Genomic DNA, 23,231 nt, shown 5'->3' with positions numbered 1-23,231 from the left:
GCACGCTCCTGCTTGCTCTTTCGTCGTGTGTCTTCCGCCTCCTGGAGAAGATGATGAATATTGGATTATTAGGGTGGGGCAAAACGCAACGTTTTGCCCCACCTATTATTATTATTATTATATTTTTTTAAAAATTTTATTTTTCTTTTCTTTTCCTTTTTTTTAATTTTTAAATCTTCCAAGAACCTGCAAGCAAAATTCAAGGATAAGGTAGCATTAATTGTCCTCAAAAATCAATTAGTCACAATTAAATCAAAATATGACAATTTTGCCCCTATAAAATAATAATTCAAAATAAAACAAAATAAATCAATTAAGGCAAAAAGGGACTAATTAAGCTGACAAAACTCATATAAAAGATACCAAAATATATAAAAATAATTGAGTTTGTCACTGGATATCATCATGCTCAATGAAATCTAGAATAACCTCCTCGTTCAGGTCGTAGTCATGAATGCTGAGAAATGGCTCACCAGCATCATGACCCCCACCACCACAATACTCGCTGGGTCCTCCTCTCTCAGGATCAATTAGCTCCTTCCCTGGTCGACGAGTCATCCTAATAATAACAAATAATAATTGTAATGAAAAATATATTTTTCAACTAACAATTATTAAAAAAAATAATTATATCAAATAATAATTATTTCTATTAACTCTAAATAATAATATCAAATAACAATAATTGAAAAGCAGATATTACTATATTTAATATTTGCCATCACTCATTAAAAAATATTTTATTAACTCTATATAAACTAGTCTATCATAAAAAAATTTCTATTACTGTAATTAAATAAAAACAGTCCATTAAACTTAATGTAAAAATATAATAAAATAAAGAAACTAAAAAAACAACAAAAATTATTTATAAATAAACTATTATACTTACCTGAAAATATAGATGTGGATCTGGATCTGGATCTGGATATGCTTCGTGGAGAGAATTCGGCAGAGCTTCACTTCAAAATTTGCCAAACAGCAAAAATGACGCGGTGGGGGGTATATATAGGCGGCGATTTTCTAGCGATTCACAAGGCATTTTCTAGCTATTTACCACCGCAACCACATGCATGCAGCCACGTGTCACACGTCCTCAGAAGAAATAAAAACTTTCTAGCGGTTTTGGCGAAGACCGCTAGAAACTTCATTGAAAATTCTAGCGGTTACAAAACCGCTAGAAAATATAATGACAGTTTGCATTCTTTAACGCTTCCAGCAGAAAAACCGCCAGAAATTAGACGCTGCAAAAGTGGCACCAACTTCGCGCCGAAACGAGCCAACAGTTGTGGCGGTTAATATCCAACCGCTAGAAAATTCTTTTAAATTACTAGCAGTTCTCTAACCGCTAGAAAGTGCAAAGACTATTTGCATTTTCCAGCGGTTACAGCAGTGTAACTGCTAGAAATTAAACACTAGAAATGTAGCGCCATCTTCCCGCCAAAACGTGCCAACAGTTGTGGCGGTTATTTTCTAGCGTTTTAGTGAAAACCGCTAGAAAATTGTGGGACCCATTGTTTTTGGGGTCAAAGCACTACTATTTTTGTGACGACCACTCTTTTAAAACCCATTTAGATCAAAATTTCAATTTATTTGAAAGATTAACCATGATAGAAAAGAAGAAATCTTAAAATTTTAAAATCACTATCATGGTTAAAAGAAATCAACTTATATCACGAGCACGTCGATACTTAACTTGGGCCTTGGACTTCCAAAGTCCAGAAATATCATTCCACCCTTAATCCAAACAAAACTCATACTTTCAAACGAATGTCACATACAAAGTCTTAAAGGCCTTTAACTTTCTAACAGCGCTTTCATCAATTAGCAATAATCAAATGTATTAGTTCACAACATCAAAATAGATGAGCCCTATGTGGCAATATATAATTTAGCACATAAAACAACGAAGGGAGGCTATACACGCTGTGATAGCACACTAAGCCTCAGAGGCCTTCCCTGACAGGTTATCACCTGAAAATGTTAAACCACGGGGGTGAGACAAACGCCTCAGTAACCAACTTTCCAACTCATCATACATACTAACAGGTGCTCGTGAGGTGTCAAGTGGGATAGTTATTAATTCTCGAGAAACATAGATATATCCATAAAATATAATTTCAATCATCCAAACCCTCACTATGGGGGTCAACACACAAGCCACATAAGTCTATCCCTCACTCTGGGGGATCAATCAAACATATGGGCCTATCCCTCACTTTGGGGGACGAATAAGAAGCCACAAAGGCCTATCCCTCACTATGGGGGACGAAAGAAGAAGCCAACCAATGTGCACCAATGGCGGCCTTACCACGTGGTATGATAGGACTCAATCCAAAATCCAAATAACAACCAATCATTCACAATATAATAAAAATGTCTCAATCTTTTCTCAGTATAATCCATAAGATATAAATCATATATCTTTTCCAAACTTCTCCATCACAATTCCAAAAATCCCACAAGACAATTTCCATAGCTCAAAAGATATAACATATCTACTCAAGTTCTAAATATCAAATATTATTCTAAAAACAGCAAAATACTCACAAACAACATATTAGCACATATAACAAGTGGAAAGTGGTTACCTCTCACCAAAGCAATACTAAGAATTACCACAAGGTCAATCCTTTGCTCAACCAAAAATTAATCTACACAATTAATATAACCACATATTAATACAAACTAATTGATTAATTAAACTTCTCTATATTAGTTAAATTCCTAATTTAATTTAATTTTCATTCTCAATTCTCACAACTCTTATAACCCAAAATTAAGTACTTTAGAACTAATTGATAATTTTCTAACAAGCCAAATTATTTATTTACATCCTCCAACCTATTTACTTTAATAAAAGAATTTTCTAAAATTTCTAAATATGAAATTAGTATATTCTAAATTCTAAAAAAAATCTCATTTGAAATTTAAACCTCAAAACCGAACCATCAAAAATTCAATAGTGTCTCAAATATTTATATATATAAATAATCTAATCAAAATTTTAATGGCATATATATATTTTCATACATAAGAAACTTTAACTACAATAATTATTTTAAAACCTCCAGTCACCCAATAAATACAACTAAACCGATTAAAATCTCAATAATATGTCAAACAACCCAAATAAATTGTTTAACTTAATTTTAATCGGTATAAATATGATATATCTCATAAATAACATATTTTTTTATTAAAAATTAATTTGTAAATACTAAAATCAACAAATAGACAAATCTAAACCGGTAGAAATGATCTATTATAACAGATCTACAATATTGTGATTAATAATCATCAGAACTAAATACTTGTTCCAACTTTATATCAAAAATTTTCTTTAAGCAACACAAAATTACTATCATTAGATAGATCTGACTGAGTAGAACAACTTTCATAAAGAAGTTTTGTAATTAGAAGTAGTTTTACTTACCAAAACTATCTGGAACGATGAAGAAAGAAGGGAGAAAGACGAGCGACGCCGCTAGCAGAACGAAGAATGAACGCGGAGAGAGAGAAGGAGAAGAGAAAAATGACGGGAGAAAGTAAAAAGAAGTCACTCGGGGTAAACTAAAGTTAAAGACCCAAAATAAAACGGAGAAAAATAATTTCGAACCCTTTTTTTTTTTAATATTTAAATTCGTGGAGTAAAATTTAAGATGTTACAATTCTCCCCACCTAAGGAATTTTGTCCCCAAAATTCAAACAACCATATACAAAAATCAAAACAGAAACAACCCAAGGTTCTTACTAAAGAAACAAGTAAGGGTACTGTGACGTATCTGCTTTTCAGTCTCCCAAGTAGCATCAATGGGACTCATGCCCTTCCAAATGACCTTAACTTGATGGATGGTCTTGTTCTTCAATTGTTTATCCTTAACGTTTAAAATCTATTCTAGTTCCGCTTTATAGATCAATTTTCTCATAACTCAACCGTTTCAACTCAATAAGATGAGACGAATCCGAATAATACTTCTTCAATTGCAATACATGGAACACATCATGTAATTTAGAAAAATATAGGGGTAGTACAATCCGATATACAATATGTAACATCCACAGGTCCTGGAGTGCAGCCATAGCCACCCCAGGGTGTCTCTCGTACATTTTCCGTTTTGGTCCAGCCGTGGTCACCTCACCGTTTTGTTTTCCTGGGTGCAGCCGTAGCCACCCAGAAAATGCATCTACGAGGAAGAGGTATTCACATTCTTATAAGGCATACTTCGTTTTTCTCTCTAGCCGATATGGGATTTCACACAATAGGTCCAATCCATCCTAAAATCTCATAAAGACCTATGAATTGGGATGTAAGCTTCTTAACCTTAATGGATCTGCCAACATCTATAATAGGTGAGACTTTCAGAAATACATGATCATCCAATTCAATTTCTAAAGGTATCCTCCAACGATCTGCATTACTCTTCTATCGGCCTTGGGCTGTCAACAGCTTCTACTTAATGAGCTCACTCTTTCTAGTTATGATATTTACTAAATCTGGGCGAATAATTATTCTTTCACTTAATTCAATCCAGCAAAGGGGAAATCTATACTTTTTCTTGTATAACGCCTCGTACGATGCCATCTAAATGCTAGCACAGTAGCTATTGTTATAGGCAAATTCTGCTAACAATAGGTGACTGTCCCAACTATCCTTCAACTCAATAGCAAAAGCTCTTAACATGTCTTCAAGAGTTTAAATCGTCCTCTCGTTTTGTCCATTTGTCTGAGGTGGTAGGCAGTACTTGTACTTTAACTTAGTATCCATGGCTCCATGTAAAAACCTCTAAAAGTTCGATGTAAATCTTAGACCTCAATCAGATACGATGGATTCCGGTATTCCATGAAGTTAAACTATTTCATCAATATACCATTATGTTAACCGCCCCAAAGAGTAATTGGCTCTAAGGGTAAGAAGCGTGCCGACTTAATCAATCTGTCAACAATCACACATATCACGTTATATCTAGCTAGTGTCCTTGACAAACTAGTAATAAAATCTAAAAAAAAATGTTATCCCACTTCTTTTGAGGAATATCTAAATTTTAGAGTAGTCTTAGAGACTTTTGTGCTTTATATTACTTTTAACAAGTCAAACATTACATCACGAATTTTGTCACATTTCTTTTCATCTTCTGCCACCAATAGTTTCTTTTCAAATCATTATATATCTTCATTATTCCTGGATTCATTGAATAGTTAGTCCGATAAGCCTCTTAAAAAAATGGTTTTCTTAATCTCATCATCTTTGGGGATGGAAAATCTCTCTTCTTCTTCTTCTTTTTTTTAAAGATTCCTTTTTCTCCAATATCATTGTCTGGCACATCCCCATTTCCCATACGTCTCAATTACTCAATAATCATTCATCTTCTATTTGTGCTACATTCAAATCCTTAAAGAATTCATATTTAACTGCAAAGTATCTGATGTCTCAGGCACCACTTATAGATCTCTTAACCCTACCGAACATAGAACTCCTCTAAACTCATATGAAACACATACACTGTCTTCCTACTCAAGGCATCAGCAACCACGATAGCTTTACTTGAGTGACACTTAAAGTTCAAAGTCATAGTCTTTAAGAATTCTCATCTATCTATACTGTCGTTGTCCAACTTTTCTAGTCTACTTGATACTTTAGACTTTCATTATCACTAAAGAACAAAAATTAAGCACCCGAGGATAACATCTCTAAATCTTTAAGAAAAACACTATTAACACAAGATCAACCCTCATATCTCACAATCCACAATAACTCCAAATATTTAACTGTCAATCCAATTTCAATTCTTCAATCAAAGGATATAATAACTATTTCCTCTATTTAAATAGCCCATTAAATCCATTTGTTAACCTTAATAATAATCATTCATGACAATCTCCAATTTACATTTAGAACTATTAACCTCGAGCATACCAAATCCCAAAATATTCAATCAAACAAATGTAAACCGATCCTTAAACCTTATTTCAAAATATCATATTACCAATCTCCATAAAACTTTCTTCTAACCACAAACTATAACTCCAAATCATCAAAACCTAAATCATAACAAAACTAAATTGACTAAGCATTTTATATAAGCCAAGTAACTAACTTAAATCCATCAAAATTTTCATACTCCAAGACTGCTCGAAATATTGAAAGAAATATTTCAAATCATCATTCATAATATCGCTAATCCTCAATTAACCTTAATCAAGAATAATATTTCTAAATTTTCATATGAATCTAAAATTTGAAGCACCATTATATACCTTATAATTAAACAAATTAGGATCTATAGTAATCAATACACAACCTCAAGCTATTATCTTTTTTTTTTCCCCTTCACAACAACACCTAAGAATCGGAAGGAAAAACACCAGGCATGATAAACTGGTAGATTCTCACTCTCTCCTTTCAACATTTCCAACTTAGATGGTAATATTTCACATAGAGGACCTTTGAGATATGCTCTATTCCTTATTCCAACTCAAAAGAGGACTCCACCTCATGTCCTTGAAGTACACTTAGAATTTCATCTAGAATTACATCCATAAATCCATTCAAAATATCCATTTGGTCACTTTTCAAATTGTGGCTGGTAATACACTATCATATGTTGCAGTCCTCATTTTTTTTTTACTAACAGCACTAGTGAACCCTGTAATGTAACTCTCAATTAAATAAATATTTTCACCTCAATCTTTTTAATAATGATCTCCTTGTTCCTACTGACAGAGAAGAATGCCATACACATTGGCCACTTTCTTAAATGCACTTATACTTATTCATTTGAGTAGGCAAGCATAGTGTGGAATCTATAATGACCTCAATAAACACAGTACAAAGGGAAGAAGTCACAAGTCTCTTACGACATCACTAGCTAATAACTAATCCATGTCTATAATCACATCGATGTCCTTAAGCAGCAAACAGAACAAATCAATCATACATGAATTAAACTTTTAGCACCCTCAACAAATAAAAAGGAATACATTGCACCTGACTCAACAAGATGAACATATCATGTCCTTAAAGTGAACTGTACTTTTAATAGGATCAAGGGATATCCCAACCTCCTCTTAGGTCATCCTAAGAACATGTCTTGAAATAGTAGAATGATTGCTCTGAGGAATCTACCTAGCCTCTAGGCAATTACGGATGATATGCCCTAGCTTGTGGCACTGATAACACTCCCAGCATTGTTCTAAATGCACATCTTCATATTTCTGATAGGGTTCATTAATACTAGATTGGGACATAGAAAAATAATGATAGGGGTTCTAGTTTCCCCTAGTATGGTTCTTCTTATTAATTCTTCCCATCAGCCTTACAAAACTAGAGAACCTACCCTGACTATCTGGAGCTGGCTCTTCTTTACCTTTCAAGCCTCGCGAGCTACTATCATGAGTTTCATGCAGGTATCCTTGCAACTCTTAAACTTATATAAAGCCATTTGTTACTTCAACTCTGACCTTGCCTATTCCATCTATTGCTGGGCCATTCACTCTGGGTTATCCTTTTTACTGCAAGTAGGTAACATGTTTGGAGAAGTCCATGTACTTGGTAATAAACTCCTTCTTATGCACTAACTTTATTAGGATCCATACTCCCATAAAAAGTATTTGCGTGATGACACTCTATGTCCTTCCATACACTTTTAAGCTTCACAGCCTCCTTTTTCTCTTATCACCCTTACGAGCTCCTCTGCTCTCTGGTTTCTTTAATAGAAACCGTGTGGGTTCCAAAATTACCCACAAACGGCTTAGGAAGCTTACTCTCTTCGAACTTTTCCACAACTTTCTTACTTCTCAAGTCTTTCTTCATCTTTCTTACTCTCTCATCTAACACCATAACTACTACTTCTTTTAGCTGTTGCAGTAAAATCTCTTGGTTAAATTACAAAGGATTCAGTGGTTGATTATGCGGGTTTGTGGATTCGTTCCCACTCGAATCGGTTTGTTGGGATCGTGTCTATATCATCCTCCCCACCTAAGGATGGAATCCACTAAAAGAAACAAGAAGTAAAGTCAAGCACCAACACAAACTAACAAGGAAGGTTATGTGAGATTATTATATATTGCCACTAAATACAATGTAATGCAACTCAGTTCGCAGAATCTTTAGCTCTGATACCAAATTGTGACGACCACTCTTTTAAAACCCATTTAGATCAAAATTTCAATTTATTTGAAAGATTAACCATGATAGAAAAGAAGAAATCTTAAAATTTTAAAATCACTATCATGGTTAAAAGAAATCAACTTATATCACGAGCACGTCGATACTTAACTTGGGCCTTGGACTTCCAAAGTCCAGAAATATCATTCCACCCTTAATCCAAACAAAACTCATACTTTCAAACGAATGTCACATACAAAGTCTTAAAGGCCTTTAACTTTCTAACAGCGCTTTCATCAATTAGCAATAATCAAATGTATTAGTTCACAACATCAAAATAGATGAGCCCTATGTGGCAATATATAATAATTTAGCACATAAAACAAACGAAGGGAGGCTATACACGCTGTGATAGCACACTAAGCCTCAGAGGCCTTCCCTGACAGGTTATCACCTGAAAAATGTTAAACCACGGGAGTGAGACAAACGCCTCAGTAACCAACTTTCCAACTCATCATACATACTAACAGGTGCTCGTGAGGTGTCAAGTGGGATAGTTATTAATTCTCGAGAAACATAGATATATCCATAAAAATATAATTTCAATCATCCAAACCCTCACTATGGGGGTCAACACACAAGCCACATAAGTCTATCCCTCACTCTGGGGGATCAATCAAACATATGGGCCTATCCCTCACTTTGGGGGACGAATAAGAAGCCACAAAGGCCTATCCCTCACTATGGGGGACGAAAGAAGAAGCCAACCAATGTGCACCAATGGCGGCCTTACCACGTGGTAGGATAGGACTCAATCCAAAATCCAAATAACAACCAATCATTCACAATATAATAAAAATGTCTCAATCTTTTCTTAGTATAATCCATAAGATATAAATCATATATCTTTTCCAAACTTCTCCATCACAATTCCAAAAATCCCACAAGACAATTTCCATAGCTCAAAAGATATAACATATCTACTCAAGTTCTAAATATCAAATATTATTCTAAAAACAGCAAAATACTCACAAACAACATATTAGCACATATAACAAGTGGAAAGTGGTTACCTCTCACCAAAGCAATACTAAGAATTACCACAAGGTCAATCCTTTGCTCAACCAAAAATTAATCTACACAATTAATATAACCACATATTAATACAAACTAATTGATTAATTAAACTTCTCTATATTAGTTAAATTCCTAATTTAATTTAATTTTCATTCTCAATTCTCACAACTCTTATAACCCAAAATTAAGTACTTTAGAACTAATTGATAATTTTCTAACAAGCCAAATTATTTATTTACATCCTCCAACCTATTTACTTTAATAAAAGAATTTTCTAAAATTTCTAAATATGAAATTAGTATATTCTAAATTCTAAAAAAAATCTCATTTGAAATTTAAACCTCAAAACCGGACCATCAAAAATTCAATAGTGTCTCAAATATTTATATATATAAATAATCTAATCAAAATTTTAATGGCATATATATATTTTCATACATAAGAAACTTTAACTATAATAATTATTTTAAAACCTCCAGTCACCCAATAAATACAACTAAACCGATTAAAATCTCAATAATATGTCAAACAACCCAAATAAATTGTTTAACTTAATTTTAATCGGTATAAATATGATATATCTCATAAATAACATATTTTTTTATTAAAAATTAATTTGTAAATACTAAAATCAACAAATAGACAAATCTAAACCGGTAGAAATGATTTATTATAACAGATCTACAATATTGTGATTAATAATCATCAAAACTAAATACTTGTTCCAAACTTTATATCAAAAATTTTCTTTAAGCAACACAAAATTACTATCATTAGATAGATCTGAGTGAGTAGAACAACTTTCATAAAGGAAGTTTTGCAATTAGAAGTAGTTTTACTTACCAAAACTATCTGGAACGATGAAGAAAGAAGGGAGAGAGTCGCTCTAGCAGAACGAAGAATGAACGCGGAGAGAGAGAAGGAGAAGAGGAAAAATGACGGGAGAGAGTAAAAAGAAGTCACTCAGGGTAAACTAAAGTTAAAGACCCAAAATAAAACGGAGAAAATAACAATTGCGAACCCTTTTTTTTTTTTAATATTTAAATTCGTGGAGTAAAATTTAAGATGTTACAATTTTCTTACAGTTTGGACGAAACCGTTAGAAATTTCTAAATTTGTAACGGTTTTTTTTTTTAACCGCTAGAAATGAACCGCTGGTAAAATGCCTTTTTTTTTTTTTTTTTGCAGTGGATGCTTTTCTTTGGCATCCCTTCTAGAGTTCATAGGAAATCTCACATCATTACAATCTATTGACCTCTCTTGCTGCACTTCTTGGCATCACTTCCAGAGTCTATCGGAAGACTCACATCATTGCAATCTCTTAACCTCTGTCACTGCACTACTTTGGCTTCACTTCCAGAGTCCATTGCAAGACTCACATCCTTGCAATCTCTTGACCTGTCTGACTGCACTCTTTTGGCATCACTTCCAGACTCAATAAAGAGTCTCACATCATTGCAATATTTTGCTGTCAGCGGTTGCTTTGTTTCAAAGCAAAGATACGGACAGAAATTAGAGGGTGTGGATTGGCCAGGACTTGCTCGCATACCAGACATTTATTGGTCAATAAATAATTGGTTTTCTAATAATCCATTTTAACAAAATCAAGGTATTTATATATTTACCTTTAACTCCATTCTTCTCTTTGTTGGTAGTTTCACACGTAGCTTATATTCCCCCTTACTCTTTCTTTTGCAGTCCTCATCATGTTTTTGTGCGTGCCGCTGGTACGTTACATGTTCAAGAAAAGATGTTGCTGCTGTTGCTGGTCAAGTCCAAATTCTATTTCTTGTGCATTTACGGGATCTTCGAAGTTGTGGTCTCAACTCTTTTAAAAAGACTTTTAATTACTATTGATTCTGTTAATGAATGAATAAATTGTGGAAATTGTACTGAAGTAGAATTTTTATATTTCCTGGATTTGATGTTGTGTAAATGTAATTGCCTAATTGATATCACATGTTATGGGTTAGCATCATTCCACTTAGTTAAATGCTTATATTATATACTCTTCGCACAGTTTTGAGTTAAAAGCTTCTTATGGAATGTCACACTCAAGACAATATTTTGAATTAAGTGCTACTTGGGCCAAAATATTTTTTATTTAAAAACTAAAAGAAATGGTTTCAGAGTAAATAATAAAATGGCTTTCTTAAATATGTGTTGTGTCCGTCAATTTTGTTTTTTAATAGATGAGGAATTTCGTGGACGGTGCTGAATATCAATTTTTTTTTTTCATCACCAAAAGAGTAAAATAATTGAATCAATGTTTTGGGAAAATTTTAGTGACTACTCTAACTAAAATGCTTGGTGGCAATATGAGCTCAAGAAAAAGATGCTAATGAGGATTTTGCCGACAAGCATGGGAAATAAGATGAGTTATAAATAATAAAGATAGTAATATAAAAAAAATTAAAAGATGAGGAAGTCATAGGCCATTCAAAAGTTTAGGAATTAAGTTACATCTAGTTAGGGTTAAAAGACTGAGTTATAAGTGAGTTTAAAGTTTTTTTTAACGAAAAACTGAGTTTAAACTTGAAGGACTAAAAGCTTAATTTTCTCAAAAATATGTATATTAAACGACTTGTTTTACAAAACCATTTAAAACGTTAAATAATATTTAAAAATATGTCATCCATTTTAAACTTTTTTTTTCATGACCTGTTCAAATAGAATTGTCGCTATTTGCTTACTGTCAAAAGCACTTAAAACGAGTACTTTTATGTAAATTAAGATAATATATTTTTTTACATACTTGTCTCATACATGGTAAAATTGCTTTTAAAAAGGTAGTCCAAATTCTTTTAAACCCTAATGAGAGGGACTTGATGATTTCTTCCTTATTTATTTATTGCTATGACAGCCAGCTCAATGGTCTACAATCACGGACAGGAACATTTCTTTATTTTTGTTTTAACACATATTTTATAGGAAAAATGACTAAACAAGGATCTTAAAAATAGGAAATTCAAACAAAAAAAGTTATCACTTCCAAATAGCAGGAAAAGAGGAAAAACTTCAACAGAAATTATGATTGGGAAAATAACCAATTTGCCTTTGTGCAATACTTAGAAAATAAAGTTATTCTGTATTCCAAACTTATTAATTTATTTTACACTTTTATTATTTTCAGATTAAATATAGTTATTTTTTTGAACTGACACAATAACATATTGGTCATACCATATTTTTATAATTTCAGTTCCACTATTCCCTCATTTCATGTCATTTTAGCTGCCTTTCTTAGAATTTTCTATTTTCAAGCTTGTTTTGGTCATTTTCTCTATTTTATGCGCCATTGACTTACCAATGTTTAATGAAAATAAAATTTTCTTATAATTAAACACACACACATATTATATCACATTATTCACTTCTTCGAGGTTCTTTATTATTTGTTAAAATAAATAACATGGGAAAATTCATAATTTGGCTCTCATAGTTCGCACAAACTTTAAATTTGGCTTTGAGATTCCTTGTTTGAGGCTTGAAGATCCCTGCATATATGGGGTTGGAAAATCAAATCTAAATATTTGATATATACACACACACTACTTTCAGTCCTAATTATAAAATCTCGTTTATAAATTACAAATGAGGTCTTATAATTAGAAGCGGAGATAGTATATCATAAAAAGGTGATTTTCCTGTAACATTCTTTTTAGAAAGTAGAAATGTCATTGTAATTTTGCTATTCAAAAAATATCAAACAGATTTATAACTTAAGGAGTTCATGAATAAATACTATTTTTAACTTGAAAATCTCTCTCTCACACAACCCCCACTTTCATGAAACTATTTATTAATGTATGAGAATAAGTTATTTATTAAAGTAGGCATGAGAATCTCGTTATTCTTTTCTCTCAGACAAATTAATTCTTCTCATCAAGAGTTTATCTCAAACGGAAAGAGGAATTTGTCCTGTTGAAAATAAAATGGCAGAAGTAACGTGTATTCTTTTCTTGACGCCTTTGTTATCCGATAAGGACAATAATTTATATGATGGCATAATTTTTCCCCTTAATGTTACATATTTCCTTCGAATGTAATGTCACTTGTATAAAGTTAACTTTATTTCCACCTGCTTTTGAATTTAATGAGCGAATTTTTAAATAACATAAATAATGAAAAAAAAAAACTGCTACATCATGGATCATTCAATTAAGGATCCTTATCTTCCTCTTCTCTATTATTTGTTCTTGTTCTTTGTTATTTGTTTAAGCTTCGCATAAAAGAATGAAATTCTCTTCAAATATGAAGTTATTCATACTCCTTTCGATCAAAATATTTACAATATATATGAAGATATTATAAAAGAAATGTTAATTCTCCATAAAAATAAGTATTTTTAGAAAGAGAAGAATATGTCTATATATTGAAAAATTATACTACTATTAATTTAGTGTGCTAGATGCACCCAACACTACAAAAAAAACATGCTTTTAGCGACGGAATTTTTTATTTAGCGACGGATTAGCGACGGAATTTGTTTCGTCGCTAATTTCTTTGTTGCTAATTGATTAGTGACAGAATTGAAATTCTGTCACTAATTAGTGACGGAAAATTCCGTCGCTAATTACCGACAGAAATTTTGCATCGCTAATTCTTGACAGAAATTTTTGTCACAAATTAGCGACGGAATTTTTCCGTCGCTAACCCGATTTTTTTAAAAATAAAATAAAATGCCATGTGGCACTTTTACCAATTGCCAAGTCATCACTGGGACCACCTCCATGTGTCTCTGCCACCTCACCTCTACCTGCCACGTGTGCTGCCATCTCACCTCTGCTTGCCAGGTGTGCTACCACCTCACATAGCGGTGAACAAAACCGAACTGAAACCGAATACCGAACCGAACCAAACTCAATTCAGTTTTTTTTTTCGGTTATTTTTTTTTTGGTTTTTTCGGTTTTCGGTTTGGTTTCTTTAAAAATAATTCGGTTAGAACCGAATAACCGAAATTATTTAAAAACAACTATTTTTTATTTTTTTAATACTTCTCCCTATTTTCTTTTTACACGCTCGGGACTGCTTTTCCGCCTCCTTAGTCCTCACACCATCACTCTCTCCCATAGCCTTTCACTCCCATCTCAAGCCCTAAATCTTGTAGGTCGCATCGTCGCAGTTGCAGCCTTCTTCTCCCATCTCTAGTTCTCCTCTCCTTCTTCGACCTTTGCTCTTAAGTTCCGATCTTCACTCCTTGACCGTCACAAAGTTCGGATTCACACCGCGCTACTCGCCGCAATCTCCTCCCTCCTTGGCTGTTGCTCGTCGCATCCCAGTCAGATTCCCCTGGTTCTCTTGCATTTCAATCTTCGTTATTGTGAGGTAAGACATATGCCATAGTTCAAAAATTTTAGTCTTCTTTCTCTCCCCTAATTCATCGCTCTAATATTTTTTTTAGGGGGGCTCTGACAATGTGGAATCTTCTCAGGTGTGAATTGTGATAAGAAGGAAATCGCTCTCGCCTCTCAAGTAGCCTTTTCACGTGGTCAAAATTTAGAATATGGTCCCAAAACCATTATTAGTAAATTAACCCTATACATTGTGTGTTCTCTCTAGTCTCTCTACTTTTCTAGCTGCCACTTTCAGACCAGCTATAGTCTCATCCTGAAAACGCACTATACATATATATAGAAAGATCATCGAATGTCCAACAATGTTTGACATCATTGGTGGTTTATTAATGATGAATATAATTTTATGATAGATGTAAACATCTCCAACTGATTTAACTATGATAGTGTGTTTAGATATACATATTTGTGAATAATTTAATTTATTTATGTTTCACAAGTTATGTTAAACAGAAATGTCGGCCAAGATTTTCTTAAATGAAAACAGGGTTAATGATAAAGAAAGGAACAGGGGCTGTGAAATCAGCGTGTGGAAGGTGGGTGAGACATCCATTAATTCAGCAATCTAGTTTACTTGATACTTCGCGCTATTCAGCAATCTAGTTTACTTGATACTTCGCGCTTGAAAAGACTGATTAATTAACCTCACTTGGATGATTTTATTGCCCACAACGAATCAAGCTTGTATTCAACTTCATGACTTAATTTATAAGCGGTCCTATTTTGATGATTTTAATTGAAGATGCGAAGCTTGGGTTTTGGAAAAGCGTGTGAAAGTTGTTCTACATTTTAATTAACATCGTTTTATGCATTGTATTGCCCAAAAGGAATATTATTGTTTGGACTTTTATTCCGTTGGTTGGCTACTGGTATGATACTTGGAACAAAAAAAAAAGCCCAATAACTGAATAAGCCCACTAACCGAACCAAATATATTTCGGTTAATTCGGTTCGGTTAGTTAACTACATTCGGTTTCGGTTCGTTGTTAGCATTATTCGGTTATTTAGTCAAGTGTGCTGCCACATCACCTTTGCTACCACATCACATGTCACCTTTGCCTGCCACGTGTCACCACCATATAATTCCCTCTTCAAAGTGACTTTTCCATGGCACGAACCCAGGACCTCCTCTATGCGCGTGTGCGGCTTTACCAGTTGAGCTGCAATGAACCTGTTGACTTATTATGTAAAATTAAAAATATATAATATTATTTTACACAAACAATTATATATATTATTAAAAACTAAAAATATACTATATGATAATTTTAATCATAACTATTTTAATGAAAAAATAATTTTTCAATATTTGTTTTATAATTTTTTATTTTTTAAAAAATAATTTTAATATAATTTTAATTTCTAACCGCACTAATCTTGAATTTTAAATCATAAATAATTTTTTTATAAATATTTTTTAAATTTATTTTTTAATTAACATTGATAAGATATACAATTTAATGATATATGTATTATATTACATTATATTATATTATCTATATATGTTTTATATATTTGAAGAAAATCATTTATAATTAGTCAAAAAATCTTGTTATTCAAAAAATAACTACTATAATAAAAATAATAAATAAATTATTCTATATAAAAAATTAAATGATTTGAATAGATTATGATAAACAGTATTCTCCTGCTTGTATATATATCCTAGGTAATTTATTTCTTAAAATTTTTTATATATACCATTTGTTTTTGTATTAAGACCAAAATCAATCTATCATGGGTATTAATTATATCGTGATTAAATTTTATTGTTTAATGATTGAAATTCAAAATTCACTTCAATATTAATTTGCATTCATATAAATTTATTAAATCGTTTTGAATTTCTATTATATATTATATATTTCAATATATTTTACATATGATAAAATTATTTCTTTCTTATATTAGTTTGTATAAAAAAGTTATTAATATTCTTATTGTATTTTTTAATTATTATTAATAATCAAGAGGAATTTATTTTAACAAAATATAAATAAGTTTTCTAAGAAATTATCTTTCTATTTTCAGTATATACATAATGATGACATGAATCATGACAATATCTTCATTAACGCCAACTCCATAAGTATATCAATTTATTTTATAATTAAAAATGTTTTTAAATCATTATATTCTTAATTGTTATAATATAATTTTTGTAAGATTATAATTTAAAATAACGAAATTTAAAATTAGTGACGGAATTGCGACGGAATAGAATTAGCGACAGAATTAGTGACGTTATTAGTGACAAAAACTTCTATGACAAACAACGAACAAATTTTCTGACGGATTAGCGACTGAATTTAGCGACGGACAGAAATTCCGTCACTAAATATTTACTGACAGATTTTCTGACGGATTAGCTACTGAATTTAGCAACGGACAGAAATTCCGTCGCTAATCCGTCGCTAATATTAGTGACGGAAAAATTCCTTCACTAATGCGTCGAAAAAATTAGCGACGGAATTTCCGTCGCAATTCCGTCAGAAATTAGCGACGGAATTTGTTTTCGTCGCAAATTCCGTCGCTAATCAGCTGTTTTTTTGTAGTGCAAAACAAATATGTTAGGATATTAGATGCACCAAAAGATATATAAGTGTTGGATGTACTTGAAAAAATATTTCAGGATACTGGATACATCTCAAAATATTTGAGAGTGCTAGATATACCTAAGAAAATACTTTGTAATACTGGATGCACCTTAACCTTAATTTAATTTGACTTTGAATATCTTATTGACATTGATATAGCACTCATATAATTTTGATATTTAACGGCAAAAAAAGTATCTAAGCTATTCATTTTTATATCATGACACATAACGATGAGGTCATATCATTGTCTTTGAGCAAGATAAGTATATGAATTCATCTCTCCGGCCAAAAAATGCCATTTCCTCTCCGATAAGACAAGCATGCTTTTGTGATTTGTCTCCATTCTTTTTCACACTGAGCCTCTGATTCTTTCCTTTCTCAATAATTTTCGATTCCTTGTTTTAGAACTAATTAACTGTCTACTTTCCATTAACATTCTCTTTAATTACGAACGTTATTATAGTTCTGGCATTTTCTGTTGGGAGTACTGGAAAAGGAAATACAAAGAATTCAGATCCAGTGTGGCACTGTCAATGCAATGTGGTTGGATTCTCGTGTTGATCCGAATGAATCATCCTTTCCATGGAGGTAAATCTTTGCCTGCTAGGTAAGAAGATAGGAAGTTACAAATTCTGTCTTGGTAGGACATGTATTTCTATTATTATGAAATTCATAAATGAAGTAGTTAATGATGGGGTTACCATAATCTTTTTTGTGGTAACGAATCTTGTATGTGTTCCTAGATCTCTCTATTTCTTTTTCGTCCATTTCCTTTCACTTTCCTAATCTTGACCCTTCATCTAATCTCTGCTGAAAAAACGCAAATGCAGATGACATGTAATACCTTCACATCACACACTCTAAAAATTAAAAACCCTCTCTCTTCCCCCACGCCCTTTCTTTACTCTGTCTTTTTTCTCTCTCCCTTATTTATTGTCTTCTATTGTTCATCTTTAAATTCACAAGGAACAAAACGCCAACGCCATAAAAAGTTATGGCCAACTGTTATTCCTCCCATCCAATCAAAGTTATTAAAAAAACCGTAAAAATTGTCATTATTCTATACGTAAGAAACAACAATTTTATACGGCCTCCTTTAACTAAATGTTTTCTACTATCTCAATCGATTGGCATGCAATTTTTTCAAAAAAATTTATGACTTTGGTGTAATATTTTTATTATTCTAATTTTTGCCTATAATAAAATATATAGTGCCTTCTGCGTTTTTCTAGCTTCTTTAGCAAGAATTTTCTTTTATAAGTCGAAGGGGCTGTATATTATTTATCCTCGTCCTCTGTGGTTTTGGAGTGAAAAGCTAGAGAGAGAATAAGATAAAGAAAAAAAGGAGGAAAAAGCATAGACAGAAAGCGAGGGCGTGGAGGAGGGATAAAAACGAAAGAGAGAGTTTTTAAAGTGTGCAATGAGAAGGTACTAAGGGGGGTATTTGGCATAAACTAAAAGTGTTTTTGAAAAATATTTTTTTGTAAATTAAAGTAAATTTCTTTACATATTTACTTCGTACATCGTAAAATTATTTTTTAAATTATAATTTGGTTTCCATCCAAATATTATTTAAATATCACGTTTATGTGTTTTTTCGGTTATAGATTAAAGCAAGGGTCAGGATTAGGAAAGTGGAAGGGAATAGAAGAAAAAGAAAGGGAGAGGGCCCGGGCGGCTCCGAGTGATACGGAGTTGGACATTAGGATGGACTGAGCGCGGAACCTCTCCAATTCTTTGTGGTCAAATTCCGTCCACTTCTCTAATCCACGCGACGCCACACGCTTCATCAAATCAAATCTATTAAAAATAATTCCTATGTAAATGGTGTGATGCTATTTACTTATGAATTAATCTATTTTTATTTAAATATTATATTTTTAGGATTACATATAATATTTTGATTTAATTTAAAATGAAAAAGAAATACAGCCACAAGATTGGTTCACTGTTTTGATGGCACAGTGCTACTTGAATTTTAATATCTTGCGCTTTTAAAAAACAAACATAAGACCTCCACTTTTTTATTTCTATTCTTTTGATTTCCCTTTTTAAGAACAGAATACCATGGCATTTTCACAAAACAGAACTATCCATTTACGTGAATGATTTTTCTTCACCAATAAATTTGATGAAGGGTGTGGATTCGACAAGTGGAAGGAAATGCCATAAACAAGTGGAGAGGTGATCTAACATTCTAACTTGTTATTTTTTTCAGATACAAAGGCAAGCCCAGGCTTTTTTTTAAAAAAAATAAAAAAGAAATAAACTAGGAAAAGAGACTCCTAATATCCCAACTAACAGCAAAAAGCCAGCAAGTAGTCAAGATATCTAACTTGTTATTTTTCTCCAGATACAAAAGCAAGCCTGGTTTTTCTTTTGAAAAAAAAAAAAACAAACAAACTAGGAAAAGAAACTCCTAAGTAGTCCCAATAAAAAAACCAGCAACTAGTCAAGATATCTAGCTTGTTATCTAACTTCTCTCTGTACGCACGCCGCCTTTCTCCTCACTATCCGCGTTAATTCCTCCTCTATAGAAGACTATTGCTTCTCTTATTCTAAATTTTGAGGTGTAATTGCTTAGCCTTGAAGCTGAATCCCGTGACTGAACCTCTCCATATTAGGATATAAGCATTGTAGTTTCTTATTATGTCTCTGATTATTACACAAATTGTATTCAGTCAGCGGTGTGTTTATTCCAATTACTCTCCTCATCATACAAACCCCATTTGAATTTGCCATCGATCATCAATGGAAGCCCTTGCTGAGAATGTCATTGGGCTACTGGGCTCTTTAGCTGCCAAAGAGCTTGACCCTCTTTGCAACTTCCAAGATGATTTGGAGACTACGAAGAGGAAGGTCACTGGAATCAGAGCCGTGCTTCGTGATGCTAAGAGAAAGGCCACGAAAGTTGAAGCGATCAATGATTGGCTACAGAAGCTGAGAGATATGCTGCTTGATGCTGAAGACTTGTTGAATACCTACTCCGCTGAGGAGCTAACAAGGGAAGTGATGACCAAAGATAAAATGGCGAAGGAGGCACACATATTCTTCTCCAAATCAAACCGACTTGTTTGTGCTCATAAAATGGGATGGAAAATTAGGGCAATTAGGAAGAAACTAGACGAGATTTCTGATGAGGAGAATTCATTTCTATTACATGAGAGCTCTTTGAGTACTTCGAATGAGTCTCATGAATGGAGACGAACCGACCTGTTTGTGAGCGAAGAAGATGTTGTAGGGAGAGACGAGGAAAGAATGCGTCTTGTTAGTACCCTTTTAAACTCTAATCTTAAAAATGATGTCTCGGTAGTTCCCATAGTTGGAATTGGAGGATCGGGAAAAACGACACTTGCTCAACAAGTGTATAATGATGTGGCTATCAAAAATCATTTTGAGGTTATGACGTGGCTTTTTGTATCTGATAAATCCCATGCACTTAGCAATAACATGTTAGCTAAAAAGATTATTGAGCAGGAAACACCTGCTAAGGCGCATCAAGCATCCCGAGAGCTGAGACATAAAATTGAGGGGAAATTTCTTCAACTTGTGTTAGATGATGTTTGGAATATTAAGGATCGTGGGGAATGGCTTAAATTAGAAAACTTGTTCAGGGCTGGAAGAAAAGGGAGTATGATCGTTGTCACTACAAGCAGTGTGGAAGTGGCAGATACAATAGGCACGCATCCGCCTCTTTCCTTGAAAGATTTGGATGAAGGTAACTCTTGGGAGCTATTTTGTAGAGTGGTTTTTGGGGATGGGAAAGAACCTTATGATCACAAGTTGGTGGGGATGGAAAAGGATACACTACAAAAAAATTGACTTTCGGCGGCGACAAAAAGTTGCCACTGAAAGTATAAAAGTCGCCGCTGAAAGTTTTCAGTGGCAACGTAGTAGCCGTAACGACCGTGGTTGAAAACTTTCAGTGGTGATACTGATAAAAAAGGTCACCGCTGAAAGACACTTTCAGCAACGACTTTTAAAAGCTTCAGCAGCGACATTTGTCACCGCTAAAAGCTGGTTTCAGCGGCGACCTTATTGTCGCCATTGAAAGAACTTTCAATGGTGACAATCTGTCGCCGCCAAAAGTGACTTTCAGCGGCGTCTTTTTTGTCGCCACTGAAAGTAATGCTTAAGAAAAATTGGCTTTACTGACGCCACGTCATCACTATCGACGCCACATCATTACTGGCCACCTCCACCTCATCGTTGCCGGTTACCACATCATCATCTATCGGATGCCACGTCACCACTAGCCACCTCCATGTCATCGTCGGCCACCTCCACGTCATTGCCACATCACCACTCTCATGCCACATCACCCCTCCCTGCCACGTCACCGTCCAAATATTTTCACCTTAAATGTGTCTTCTTCAGGGTTCGAACTTGTGACCACCTCTTTTCGTGTCCAATCATCTTGCCGCTGAGTTGGATTGAATTTGTTTATTATTATTGTAAAATAAAATTTATATTATTAGATTATACTTTCAGCGCCGATATTAGAAAGTCACCGCTGAAAGTCAGACCTTTAGCGACGACACTAAAAAGTCACCGCTGAAAGTATACCTTTCAGTAGTAAAAAAAACTGCAAAAAGTGGACTTTCAACAGTGACAAAAAAAGTCACCGCAAAAAGTGGACCTTCAGCGGCAAATTTTTTGTCACCGTTGAAAGTATACCTTTCAGCAATAAAAAAACCGCAAAAGTGGACTTTCAGCGGCGACTTTTTCTGTCGCCGCCAAAAGTTGTTGTTTAAAGTCTATTTTTTTGTAGTGATATTGTGAGAAAATATGTAGGAGTTCCACTTACAATAAGAACCATTGGTATCCCATTGTTTAACAAAGAGTTAGAAGTGAGTGAATGGTCATATTTTAGGGATAACGAACTTGCAACTATAGATTCTGAGGACAACAAAATCTTTTTCATCCTTAAACTTAGTTATGATCATCTTCCCTCCCATTTAAAAAATTTCTTTGCATTTTGCTCTCTAATTCCAAAAGATTATAAGATTGAGAGAACAATACTTATTCAGCTATGGATAGCTGAGGGATTCGTTTAACCCTTAGATAAAAATAGGTCCTTAGAAGATGTTAGTGACGCGTATTCCAAATAGTTATTATCAAGGTTCTTGTTTCAAGATGTGATGAGAGATTTTTTTGGTGACATAGGATGGTGTAAGATGCATGACCTCATACATGATCTAGTACAATCAATCAGTAAAAATGAGAGTTACATTGTCACAAGTGAAAGGATAGAAATTGAGAACTCTGGTGATGGGATTTGTCATATGTGAAGTCATCTTGACAATTTTGGGAAGTCTCCACTTGGTAATATCAAGATAAAGAAAATGAGAACAATTTTGTCGGTAAAAGGACAATGGAAATTTATCCCAAGTCACTCTTCATCAAAAGTTTTTAATCTAATTTGTGGGTCTACAACATCACTTCCGAAGCAGCTACGTGTATTAGTTCTTACGAATCAATAATTGCAAATTCCAAAAAGTATCATAAACTTGAAGCATTTAAGATATGTTAACTTAAGTAATAATGAGCCACTTAAGAAGCTCTCATGAGGAATTACCAAGTTGCATAACTTGCTGACTCTAATACTTAATGTTTGTCAATTTTTAATAAAACTTCCTGGTGACTTGAAGAGATTTGTAAGACTGAGACATCTTGAATTGGATTATTGTGAGAGCTTGATATGCATGCCAAGTGGTTTGGGGTGTTTGATTAATCTCCAAACACTGACAACATTTGTGGAGAACGAAGTGAGTGGTAGTGGTGGTGCAAGGATAAGTGAGCTACGTGATCTGATCTGTTTGAGGAGACATTTGGAGATTACAAATTTGAGAAGGCAGCGGAGAAATGCAAAGGAGGTTGAGTCATCATAGTCTCTGCTTTACATGTCATATCTTGGAGTATTGACCTTAAGATGTGGACTTATGGGAGAAAATGTGCATGATGAGGATGAGATAATTTTAGAAGTTTTAGAGCCACGTCACACAATCAGATTACTGTCTATTTACAAAGTTTTTGGCAAATGGTTGTCAGAGTGGATATGGAGTCTCACATCATTACAAGAACTAACCT

At 33.4% G+C, this 23,231-nt stretch overlaps 1 protein-coding gene across 1 annotated transcript; it reads left to right on the top strand.

The window, feature by feature from the left end:
* Positions 1-19,892: 19,892 nt before the first annotated feature.
* On the top strand, positions 19,893-20,963 carry LOC114733083 (putative disease resistance protein RGA4). The gene has a single exon (XM_028920491.1). It carries the CDS (start codon positions 19,893-19,895, stop codon positions 20,961-20,963), a length of 1,071 nt encoding a protein of 356 aa, XP_028776324.1.
* Positions 20,964-23,231: the final 2,268 nt, after the last annotated feature.

The sequence above is a fragment of the Neltuma alba genome, unplaced genomic scaffold (genome assembly GCF_004799145.2).
Source record: "Neltuma alba isolate B1F8T4 unplaced genomic scaffold, ASM479914v2 tig00012964_pilon, whole genome shotgun sequence".
Classification (NCBI taxonomy): Eukaryota; Viridiplantae; Streptophyta; class Magnoliopsida; order Fabales; family Fabaceae; genus Neltuma; species Neltuma alba.
Note: the sequence above shows the minus strand (reverse complement) of the source record. Positions and strands in the feature narration are given on the sequence as shown.

Excerpts from the sequence above, each read along its gene's own strand:
- LOC114733083 (XM_028920491.1), top strand. The coding sequence starts at position 19,893 with ATGGAAGCCCTTGCTGAGAATGTCATTGGGCTACTGGGCTCTTTAGCT.